This window comes from Cheilinus undulatus, linkage group 24, assembly GCF_018320785.1.
Source record: "Cheilinus undulatus linkage group 24, ASM1832078v1, whole genome shotgun sequence".
NCBI classification, from domain to species: domain Eukaryota; kingdom Metazoa; phylum Chordata; class Actinopteri; order Labriformes; family Labridae; genus Cheilinus; species Cheilinus undulatus.
The window spans coordinates 21402142-21415146 of NC_054888.1; the positions used below are offsets into that span (position 1 = coordinate 21402142).

At 38.4% G+C, this 13005-nt stretch overlaps 1 protein-coding gene across 1 annotated transcript; it reads left to right on the forward strand.

The window, feature by feature from the left end:
• Positions 1-574: 574 nt before the first annotated feature.
• On the forward strand, positions 575-7678 carry zgc:110699 (uncharacterized protein LOC325371 homolog). The gene is made up of 8 exons (XM_041782261.1): positions 575-623; positions 760-838; positions 2412-2468; positions 2587-2660; positions 3720-3858; positions 4309-4402; positions 4573-4644; positions 6818-7678. The coding sequence occupies exons 2-8, from the start codon at positions 787-789 to the stop codon at positions 6924-6926; spliced, it is 597 nt and encodes a 198-aa protein (XP_041638195.1). The 5' UTR covers positions 575-623; positions 760-786; the 3' UTR covers positions 6927-7678.
• Positions 7679-13005: the final 5327 nt, after the last annotated feature.

The following is a 13005-nucleotide window of genomic DNA, read 5'->3' on the forward strand; positions in this document are numbered from 1 at the left end:
TAATTCATGACACATTTAATTAATTCATGACAAATTTAATTAATTCACGACACATTTAATTAATTAATGGTACATTTAATTAATTAATGACATATTTAATTAATCCATGGTACATTTAATTATTCATGGCACTTTTAATTACTTAATGACACATTCAATGAATTAATGGTACATTTAATTAATTAATGACATATTCAATTACTTAATGGTACATTCAATGAATTAATGGTACATTTAATTAATTAATGACATATTCAATTACTTAATGGTACATTTAATTAATTAATGGCACATTTAATTAATTAATGGCACATTTAATTAATCAATGAATTATATATTTCATTTTGGCACTCTCAGTCCTCCATAGCTCAGTGGCAGACCTTTAAAGAACAACACAAAGTCATTACGAGTCTTTCAAACCAGTGTGTATGTGTGCTCTGAGCAGATCCAGACCGGGATACTGGTGTAGAGGCGGTTCTTTTAGACAAATATCTCCTGTCATATAAGGATCCTAGAGAGAGAGAGAGAGCGAGCAGAAACAGACACTAGAGAGAGGAGACAGTCACACCTCTTCATTCTGCGTCTGCTCAGTGTCCGGGGTTAAACTCTGTCTCCATGTGAAGGTCAGTATCACTGCAAACTTTAATAAATAACTTAAACTTGATTTCAGATGATTGTTTTGCAAGGCTTACGGACATCTAGCTCTGCTTTTACTCCTTTATGGTGCATTAATTTTTGTGCTTTGGTTTTTCTCTGCAGGATCTCAAAGTGGACTGGAGCAGAGAAATGGTTCCAGTTAAACTCCTCATACTGGGAGCTCACAACACGGGAAAAACAGGTACGTTACTGACTGCAGACACAAACATCATCACATGTAGAGGGGAGTTCAGGGTTATGTAAGAGATGCATAAGGTGGACCTGCTGTCACAGGATCCTCACGTGAAGATGAGGAGTTAAGGGTTAAGTTTAGGGTGAAGTTTTGGTCACGCTTTAAGAGGATTTGCTAAATATGGAAACCTTACTGTGCTCTGAAGTTGACCCCTTTTGTTCGGCAATAAAGAGTAAGTGTTCCCAGCATGCCTTCTAAACTCAAATTAATTGGTCAAAATGCGGCACATCTCTCTGTAACCATTCCAGAACCTTCAAAGAAAAACACAACTCCAAAGATTGATTTTGAACAGTTATATATTCATATATGTTTTGCTACAGCTTCACTCAATCTCATGGGAATTTGTCTCATTTTAGAGATCCGTCTCTTTTGACACAGCTTAGTGAAAAAAGACGGTCTTTTGAATCCCAAACGCCTCTTAATCTGGTACCAGCTTTGTAAATGTGGATTACATAACAACAAAAAACAAAGAAAGCAAACTGTCTCTCCAAGCTCCTGTTATTCATAGAAAAGAACCAGTTCGTTTATGGACAACACATCACAACTCAGAATTTATTTTCTTAAATTGGGGGTATTATGACTTTTTTCAAGGCTTTACACCATCTCTCTGATACCCACGTAATAGCTTTACATGGTTTACAGCTCAAAAAACTCCTTATGTTTCTCACACTGGTGCTCCACAGACCTGCTTTCCTCCGATTGGCCGATTTTCCAGAGGATGGCCGGTGGCAGGACTCAATGTTTTGTGTCCGCCCCCTCCAAAATAGCTATGTTTACGTACTTGTAAACTTTGAATGAACCGATATACATGATATATACATCTGTATGTGTTAGACCTGGAGTCTGACCCTGATAGTTTGGAGAGAGAGGGGGAAGAAAACCAGCAGCAGTAAAAGGTAAAGCAGGACATATATGTTTGGTGAGTGTTTAATTACTGTGTTGCTAAATGGCTAAAAGGCCTTGTGGGGTCTGTCTGTTCAGCTTTGCTGGCAGCACGGATGAACCAGTCAAGAGATCCTATTGCGATGACCTCATCAGTTCGCTCCATCGAAATCTCGTCTCGGGAAGATCTCGGAGAGATTCCCAATGAACCGTTTTCACGAGTTTACACTCTAATTCCAAGATTACTGCCACATACGTTTATCTTGCGGTTTGAAAATTTACATACGTGAAGTATGGACACCCAACATTGTGACTTTATATTTATGTTTTAAAAATTGGAAAAGTATAATACCCCCTCTTTAAGAGTATATCAGAGTTTCCAATAAAAGCAAGCCTAGAATCATTTGGAAAGGAAAAGATGAGGATGAAAACCATTATTGATGCATCCTTTATGAGTCCAGTGAGCTCTCAAACTGCAGGCACAAATGTCAAACAAGCATGGCTCTCCATTTAAACACAGAGAAGGAGAGAGGCACAATTTTAACATGTTTAGATCACACACAGAGGTGTAACTACCTTCAGTATGTACAGTATGTAAGACTGTGCCTGCTCACTGTTTGGGTCTGCTTTGTGTCTGCAGCTCTGTGTGTTCGTTTCATAACCAAGCGCTTCATCGGGGAATACGACCATAAAAAGGGTAAAATATCCACAACCGTAAACATTGCTGACATGGAATAAAAAGCTGTAAAGAGCACGTCTCATTAGCATCTCTCACTGACAGGATAAAAACATTTAATACATGTGTTTTCTCACAGAGATGACTTACAGGTGCAGCCGTTTGGTGGATCAGGAAGCTGTGGAGCTGGAGATTCTGGACATAGCTTCTAAGGTAAATTTACACCTCCTTTTGCTAGTTTTATTGAATTATTTACAGTAGGTGGCACATTAGCAAAACATATAATACACATTTAGATATGTAGAGGAGCAGACCCTAATCAAGTGAGATTTGATGCCAATTAGAAGTTTCATATTAAAGTTACAGTGACTTACAGTGAAATTGAGATGAAGCTTGTAGACTTCCTGTTGGGATTTTTTAGCATGGGTCCAAGAGGTTTTTTTTGTAGGTTGTATGATGACCAAAAATGATAAGCCTAGGCTGAATGGTGTGCGGGGGCTGAATATTCAAAGGGAAATTTTTAAAAATCAGGGGCAGAAATGTTCAACTGCCACAAGGGGGTGCTGTCATATAGTAATGATATTGATGCATACATGTATTCAGAATCAATGTGTGATCATCCCTGTTAAGTTTGGTGATGATTGACATAAGCACTAAAAAGCTATATGGCATTATTGGTGAAATTGCACTGCAAAAAATGTTCAAAAATAGTAGTTGAAGTTTGGGCTCCTGTCATGGCCCTACCCTATGGTGAAAACTCACAGTTTGCACAGTTTAAAATCTTTAGGTTGTCTAGTATGAGTGAAAAAAATTGTGGAGACAGTTGGATGAAATCCCTTGGAGTAGTTCATTGAAATATAAATCTCATGAATCGCACAAATACCTCAAAATTTGACCTTTAGTTGTTTATAGTGCGCTTCCTGTACATTTTAGAGGATGGCCCCAAGAGACTTTTTTTTTCGTTTAATCATGATGCATATGTGTATCAATTTTCATGCCCGTATCTTTTACCCAGTCCCCTATCTCACATTTGCTTGATGGACTTTCACGATTCTACCAAAGTACAAACATTTCCACTGTGGAACAAATTTCTGCAAAGTTTGGTGAGTGTTTGGGTCCTAGCCGACCCTACCAAAATGTCAAACTTTGTAAATACAAGTGCATCCATGTTACGTCAAATAGGAGATCACATGTCAAACTTTTCTTCTGTTAGCATGTTTTTCCTGTGAGGTTTTAAGTATTTTTATTAAACATGGTGTTATTTTCCTGCAGGAGAGCTCTGTGTCGTCTCTGGAGTCGTCGATCCGCTGGGCAGACGGTTTCCTGCTGCTTTACTCCATCACACAACGCCTCAGCTTCATGGAGGTCCCTCGACTCAAGAAACTCATCGAGCAAACCAAACAGAGCCTGGGTAAAGAGATCGCTCACTCAATAGTGGAGAAAATACTAAAATAAGACCCACTGACATCAGATTTGCAATTCAATAATGATTTAAAGACACGTCTTGAGAGTTAAAAAGTCTCTCTGGGTAGCTCTTGACCAGAGATCAGAGTCACAAGCTTTCTGTTCCTTGATTGCATTTTTGCAGAAAAAACATTTTTGATAATTTAAAGCTGTTTACTTTGGTATAGTGGATTCAAAAGTCTGAAACCGTGCTTAGGATTATACCCAACATGCAGCTTAACCTGTGGTGTGATTTTAACTGAAACAGTGCATGTGTTGCAGCAGACATGTTCTCCATACTTCGTCCTTTTTTTTAATAACATGGACTCAAAACTCGGCCTGCTGTAGTAGCATTCCCCTGCTTTATAGTCTCAATAATTTATGGTTTGTTTTTGTGTGTGTAACGTCTGTGTCTCAGTTGTTCCCACAGTGCTGGTCGCCAATAAATCTGACCTGGAGATCGGCAGGCAGGTGACGACAGAAGAAGGACAGAGATTGGCCAAAGATTTAAGGTCTGATTTCATCTCTGTTTGCAGTTTGATACTTTTTCAATGTCAGGTGTTATTTAAGAGGATACATAAACTTAGTGTGTAGTGTTCAGATTAGAAACAAGGCTTCATCATCTGCATATTGAAGTGTAGATAAAAAAAAAAAAACATCTGCTCCGTCTGTGTTTGCCCAGGTGTGGTTTCAGAGAGCTGTCGGTAGCAGAAACTGTTCTAGCTGTGGAAACCGCCGTGTTTCAGCTCATCAGGTTTGTGTTTTTATTTTTGCTCTGACCTCACATGGCAGCAGCCTGTGCATTTAGGCATGTCGACATGGGAAGATGGTGAGCTAATGTTTAAAGTGAGCATCGGAATGGGGAATAAACATGATTCATTCATGGTTGTTGGTTGTCCCACTTAAATCTGTTATCACTATCAGAAAGTGTTTTTAGGAGAAGCTCTACTTTAACCGCTATAATTACTATAATCAGTCCTCTCCATTTCATTATCATCTTGGCTGCTGTTACACTGTTCAGTTGCCATCAAACGTTGTAAAAACTGTTAATTCTTCACACACTGTTTCCTCTTTACTGCCATTACAGCAATATGAAAGAAAATACATTTAAGATTGATACATGGACAGGAAAGGAAATTTATCTCTTTCTACATCTCCCTCTTCTATTTCTCTGCATCTCTCTCTACCTTTTCTACATCTCTCACTACTTTTTCTAACTCTCTCACTACTTTTTCTACATGTCTCACTACTTTTTCTAAATCTCTCTCTTTGTTTCTACATCTCTCTCTACTTTTTCTACATCTTTCTCTACTTTTCTACAGCTCTAACTACTTTTTCTACATCTCACTCTACTTTTTCTAAATCTCTCACTACTTTTTCTACATCTCACTCTTCTTTTTTCTATATCTCTCATTTCTTTTTCTATATCTCTCTCTATTTTTCTACATCTCTTACTATTTTTCTAAAGCTCTCTCTACTTTTTCTACTTCTCACTACTTTTTCTGCACCCCCTCTACTTTTTCTACACCTCTCTCTACTTTTCTTCATCTCTCTGTACTTTTTCTACATCTCACTCTACTTTTTCTGCATCTCTCTCTACTTTTTTTACATCTCACTACTTTTCCTTCATCTCTCTCTACTTTTTCTATATCTCACTCTACTTTTTCTATATCTCTCGCTTCTTTTTCTACATCTCTTTCTACTTTTTCTGCATCTCTCTTTACTTTTCTTCATCTCACTCTACTTTTTCTAAATCTCTCACTACTTTTTCTACATCTCACTCTTCTTTTTTCTATATCTCTCACTTCTTTTTCTATATCTCTCTCTATTTTTCTACATCTCTTACTATTTTTCTAAAGCTCTCTCTACTTTTTCTACTTCTCACTACTTTTTCTGCACCCCCTCTACTTTTTCTACACCTCTCTCTACTTTTCTTCATCTCTCTGTACTTTTTCTACATCTCACTCTACTTTTTCTGCATCTCTCTCTACTTTTTTTACATCTCACTACTTTTCCTTCATCTCTCTCTACTTTTTCTATACCTCTACTTTTTCTACATCTCACTCTACTTTTTCTATAACTCTCGCTTCTTTTTCTACATCTCTTTCTACTTTTTCTGCATCTCTCTTTACTTTTCTTCATCTCTCTCTACTTTTCTGCATCTCTCTTACTACTTTTTCTACATCTCACTCTACTTTTTCTACATCTCCCACTACTTTTTCTACATCTCTCACTACTTTTTCTATATCTCACTCTACTTTTTCTATATATCTCACTTCTTTTTTTACATCTCTACTTTTTCTTCATCTCTCTTTACTTTTCTACATCTCTCTACTTTTCTACAACTCTCTCTACTTTTTCTACATCTCACTCTACTTTTTCTGCATCTGTCTCCACTTTTCTTCATCTCTCTCTACTTTTTCTACACCTCTCCCTACTTTTCTACGTCTCTCTCTACTTTTTCTTGCTACATGTTTCTGAACTCATGGAGATCAATTGTGGTACTTTGTAAATACCTTAAAGACTCTCTGTAAAAAATAATATAAATATAGATTGATTTATTGAATGGTGATAACTGGACTATTTCTGTAAGTTAGCAGCTAGGCAGGCGTACCAAATAAAGTGGTCAGTGAGTTTGTGCTCTCAATTACAGAGAACACAGGCTTTTGTTTCCTCCAGAAGCTGCACCCTTTTAGTATTTTGCTCTGATTTCAAAGGAGATATAACAGATTAGAACCACATCCTTTCACGCAGGTTAGATGTAATGGGGAAATATTTTAAGTATATTGATTATTCAGGTCAATATGCATGTCTAATTTTGCTTTATGGCTTTATACAGAGCATTGCTGTATCACACATATAGCATCAAACAGATACAGTTTTTTCACATGCACTCATTGGTGGTTGTTTTTTTCTGTGCCTTAAAGGTTGGTGTTGGATCAGCAGCGCCCCCTGCCTGACCGTCGCTCCTACATGCTGAGTGTTCGCCACGCTTTGACACGAAAACTGACCCGATCCAAGACCATGCAGTGGTGACGAAGAGCCAAGAAACGGCCTTTATTACAGCAGGGACACTGACGAAACTGTGCCTGTTTTCACTACTCTCAAACCAGTAACAGCCTAATATTTATTTATGCTCATAAGTAAGGATGGAAACAGGAAGTTTTCTTATTTTCATGCCATGCAGGTTACATTGAAAAGATTTCACTTCTGTCTTCCTCTAGAGGGCAGTGGAGTCTTTATATTTGCTGCAGAACCACAGGCTTTTAAATACATCATATCCTTTAACAAATCTATTTATTCTGTGCAGTTTGATGTGGATAAAGTTACCTGTTCCTGTGATTCTCAGCTGATCTGTCAATAGGGCTCACCAACATCTCGAAAGACCCAAATTTTCAACCATTTAAGTATTTTTAATGAAAAATGTTCCATTTTGGCTCTCGGATGCTTCTGACAGAGGTGTTACCATTTCATTGAGGCACTGAGGATGTCAAGAAACAATTGCAGTTCTCCTAGTCAACCCTGGGGGGAGCAATAACCTTGCTTAAGTTATGGCACAACATCACAGTGATCTAAAAATTTTAAATAAGAGTTCAAGCTTTAATCATCATAAATCAAAGTTTAACTTATGATTTCTAAAGCCTGAGGTGTTGATAAAGGTGTTTTAGAATCAAATATGCCTGGGTGTCATCTCCAGAGTTCATTTTATTTGACATTTTCATGTGTTCAGACACCCAGAAGTCAACGCTCTTAAAGGTGCATCAATGTGTGAGATAAAGCTTTTTTTTCTTGTCGAATGATGTAACCGTGTGTAAAGAACCAAGATGGCTTTCATTACAGTTTTGGCTTCACACCACTAACTCTCCTTGTTTCTTTCCATGCATCGATCCTCAGAGCTGAACTTCTGAACTTGATGATCAGGGAGAGAGAGAATCTTAGACAAAAGAGAAGGAAAATATTGAGCTTTTTTGGCGTTTGATTCGTCTGACAGGAAATCAGAAAATATGAGCTGCTGCCAAAGTGACTCACACTGCTCCATCTCTCTGCAACCAGTTGTGAAGGCATTATGGGAAATTGTCGGTGTGTTTACTCTACATCCCACCGCAGATTTATTCTGTATCAGCTACCCCACCCTGCTACCACCACCATGAAACCACAGACCCCCACTGAGCTTCAGATACTCACACAGGAGGAAAATGTGCGCAGATGCCAGCGTTTTTTCTGGATTAGCCATTCATTGTGTGTGGATTGAGAGATAACAGTCCAATCAGGAGTCGTATAAATCTAACATTTACAATTCAAGATTGAGGAGCCTCAAACTTGATTGGGACCAGCAAAATAATTATACTGACACTATGCACTTCAGGATTATTTCCACAAATGATCACATGTGACAAGCCCTGAACTTGGCAGCATAACCTCAGATTGTTTGAGGGTCAACCAAGCTCAAAATGTGGCTTGAAATCAGCCAAGAAACAGTTGAGCTGAAACAGGTTTTAATGATCCTGTAAACCGCCCTAATGATGCAAACTGATCTTTAAGATATTGTCTTAATTGAAAAAATATTACATTCTATGCTCATACAGTTTTCACAAGTAACAAAAATTTTCCATAATGACCAAAAATGCTTTTGTTCCAAACTGAAAACATCTTTATTTCTACTGTAAAAAGTCATTTTAAAATGGGATCTTATAGGGAATGGCTCACTTTTGCAGCCAGCATCTAGTGGACATTCTAGGAACTGCAGGTGTGTTTTGCACTTGCTTTATTTTAAACACCAGGACGTTTTTCTTGGTTTTAAGTGATCTTTCAGTGCAGCATGGTGTTCATTTGATAAATAACAGTCCAGGAAAACAACCCCAATTCAAAAAAAAAATTGGGGCGCTGTGTAAATAAAAACGGAATTATAGCCCAATTTTTTATTCAAAATAAATCATAAACAACATAAGAGAAATTGAAACAGAGACATTTTATAATTTCATGTAACATATTTACTTGTTATGAAGTTGATGCAGCAACACATCTCAAAATAGTTGGGACGGGGCAAGAAAAGGCTAGAAAAGTAAGTGGGAGTGAACAAAACAGGTGCAACTAATTAGGTTAACTGGCAGCAGGTCAGTATCACGACTGAGAGGCAGAGTCTCTCAGAAGTAAAGATGGGCAGAGATTCATCAATCTGTGAAAAAATGCATCTAAAATTTGAGGGACAATTTTAGAAAAGCACGTTACACATCCATCACGGCGCCCCAACTTTTTTGGAATTGTGGTTGTAAAAAGTTAGCACCATGACGAAAGGCGGTTTAAAAAAAGAGGACTTTAAACAAGATAAACAGAGCAAGAACTTTGAGATTTGAGATTATAGTGAAGGGCAGTGCTGTTTGCAGCAGTTGGTTTGTATTGATCTTAGTACAGCATGAAATTGGCTTAAATTCCCAAATGAATGGAAACAAACAGCTGCCTGCAAACTGGATTTAATACTGGCATCGATCTGCAGAAAACCAGAGCAGTCCACCTCCTCCTTCAGACTCCACAACCACATTTTAAACATTGATATACTCCTTTAAAATAACCACATTTTCCCAGGCTTTAAATATGCAAACTGATTAAATCACTCTGAATGAAAACCCTCTGATTGGCTGCTCATGCTCTTGATGCATGTTGTGACAGGCTGCTTTCTGATTTGCCGATTCTTGTAATGATGCAGGTGTGACTCATCCTCTATTCTGAGCTGGAACGGCGGCTCGGGATGTTGACCTTTCGTCTCCGTGGTGACCGCTGTGATGTCACACATTTATTGTTGTCATCATCCTGTTTTTTCTTCCTCCGTCCATCAAACAGGATCAGGTCTGTTTTTATCGTAAATCACAGAGAAGGAGGACGCTCTAATGTGAGAGTAAATAACATGTTTATTCTCCTCTCTGTGACCACTATCAGATCATCACTACTGCTCCTCTATTTCCTCTTTCTGTTAGAAAGCTCTAATATATTCATGGCAGCGCTCACACATGCTGGTGAATATAAATCAACACTTTGGTTTTAATCACTTCTGATCCAAAACAGTCTGTTACCACTGAGCTTCTGGTCAGAAAAGACCCTTTAATATCTAGCCTCAGACTCACCATCACTTTAAATCCATTTATCCATCCATTATCTACACCATTTATCCTTTTAGAGGTCGTAGGGGGCTGGAGCCAATCCTAGCTGCCATTGGATGAGAAGTGACTACATCCAGGAGTAGTTGCCAGTCAATCACAGTACTGGCACATGGAGAAAAACAACCAGGCATGTTCACACTCACTGCTACGGGCAATTTAGTGTACGGATTTTCAACTTTATCACTCAACTTAGGTCAGGCCAAAATCTCATATTGGTATGTAAAGTAGCATCTTAAACATGTGTTCAGAGCTTTAGTTGTCATATGGCTGTAGTAATGAATGCATGGTCTTACAAGGCCCACCATTGGGAACCACTAGTTCTGAACCACCAGTTCACCTAAGGAGCATGTTCTTAGACTGTGGGAGGAAGGCGGAGGATTCCTAGACATTCAGCTTTAATCATAAACAAAGTACGTCTCTTACTTTCATGAAATAACTGGACTGCAAACCTTACAGACTAGGAAACATTTCTTAAATGAAACAGAGAAAAAGATCAGAGCTCTAATCTGGGATTAAATTATGTACAGACCTGTTTTAGAAGTAGTTACACCAATGGTTGCTTGCTTTAGCTTTGTTAGCTTTAGCTAAAGCTAACATAGCTATACAAGTTACATAAGTAACAGTACTATGAAAGCCAATGGAGCTAGTTTTAGCAATGTGAACTTAAGGAAACATTTCTAGAGCTAGTGTTTTTATTTAGATAACATATCTACAAAGCTTACATAGCTGCTTTGTGAGCAAAGCTTAGCTAGGTTAGCTACATAGCTCCGTTATCTAAAGCAAATTTAGCTTTAGCAAAAATAGCTAACTTGGCTACATAAACAACATAGATACACAGCCTATGTAGCTGCTATGTGAGATACCTTCAGATTTGTTAGCCACATAGCTCTGTTATCTATAGCTAACTACACTTTAGCAACCTGAACTTAGGAAAAAAAGCTAAAGCTATCATAGCTTTAGCTAGTTTACCTATGTAGCCAAGTAGTTCTGTTATCTATAGCTAAGTTAGCTATAGCTACTTGAGCTTAAGCAAACATAGCTAACTTAGTCACATAAACAATGTAGATACATAGCCTAGGTAGCTGCTTTGGGGGCTTAGCTTTAGCTACACATCTCTGTTATCTATAGCTAAGTTTAGCAAACTTTAGCAAACATAGCTAAAGCTAACATAGCTATGTAGATACATTAGCTACATAGCTTACATAGCTGCTTGGTGAGCGTAGCTTTAGCTAGTTTACCTAGATAGCCAAGTTGCTCTGTTATCTATAGCTAACTTAGCTTTGCAATGTGAGCTTAAGGAAACATAGCAAACATTGTTCTACACAAAACATAGATATGTAGCTTAATTAGTCATTTTGTGGGCTTGGATTTAGCTACATTAGCTATGTAGCCCCATTATCTATAGCTAAGTTAGCTTTGGCAACATGAGCCCTAACAAATGGAGCTAAGGTTACCATAGCTACATGGATACTTTAGCTACATAGCTTACATTGCTGCTTTGTGAGCTTAGCTTTAGCTAGTCAAGCAACCTAGCTAGTTTATGTAGCTGCTTTGTGAGCTTAGCTTTAGCTGTGTTAGCTATATAGTTCCGTTATCTATAGCTAAGTTACCTTTAGCAACATGAACTTTAGCAAGCATTACAAAAGCTAACATAGCTACATAGATGCATTAGCTATGTCGCCTTCATAGCTCCTTTGTGAGCATAGCTTGAGCTAGTTTCACTACCTAACCAAGTAGCCCCATTATCTATGGCTATGTTAGCTTTGACATTTTATAATCATGTTTATCAGGTCAGGTTTTCAACTCTACTTTTTGGTTTCCTAAATGTTACCTTAACCCTTACCCTAAACTGATAGGTATGGGTATGATTATCAGAAATCCACTATCTCAGAACATTAGAGTACTGTCAAGAGTAAAAGTTCAATTTGCCAAAACGTTGCTTACAGTAACACGGGTGGTCTGAAACTCCCAGGGGTGCTTTTAGCTTTCAATGAGGACTAAGGAGGTTAAGGAGAGGACCAATGCAGTCTGTGAGTTTACTATATGGAGGTCACTCTGCCTGTGTGAGAGAAAGCAGAGACACCCTGTCCCTCGAGGAGTACCTCCTCTACCTCCGTAAACTGATATATGACAGAAGAAAAGAGGAGCGATAAGGAAGAAGGGTGGAAAAGGTAACAGGAGATCATTACATAACAGGCAGTAACTATTGTTAAAATAACACACTAATATGTGATGGTAATCTGTAGCTCAGTATGACAAAGGATTTCTGGCTCTTAACCTTACCACATCCTCTGCAATGACCCCGATAGACAGCACAGTCCAAGGTTAATGCAGGAATGTTTACATTTAGCATAGTGGTACTTTTACTATTTTCTGATATGCTGGAGTCATTTTGGTGTTTTAAAGCTGAGATGATCTACCTCTCTACCTTAACAAGCATCCCCATCACATGATGCTGCCATCCCCACGCTTCAGAGTGGGGATGGTGTGTTTGTGGCAGTGTGCAGGCCTGATCTAGGCTCGGAGTGTTCCTTTGTCTTCATGGTGTAATGGTGACCTTGGATACTGATCTTCCGAACACAGGTGTCTTTATGCTACAAGCACTGCACTCAGGTGATCCCCATTTAACTAACTGTGAGATTACTGGAACCAGTTGGCTGGACTGTTGAATTCTGTTGATGGAACAGCATTTTTGTGCAATAGCAGATGTTTCTCAGTAAATATAGATGTGCAGTAAAGGTCAGAGTTTCACCAAACACAGAATTCATCATGACTAACAGCACTTTCATTCCTGGAAATCCAGTTTTGGGACATTTCACGGTACAATAACACCTGGAAAAGCCCTCCTTACCTGCCTCTTTCCCTGAAATCCATCCAGATTATGTAACAGGTCAGAGGTGGAGCGCGCTCACATGTAGTCTCTGATACCTGCAGCACAATAGAGAATGTGGTTTCCTCTC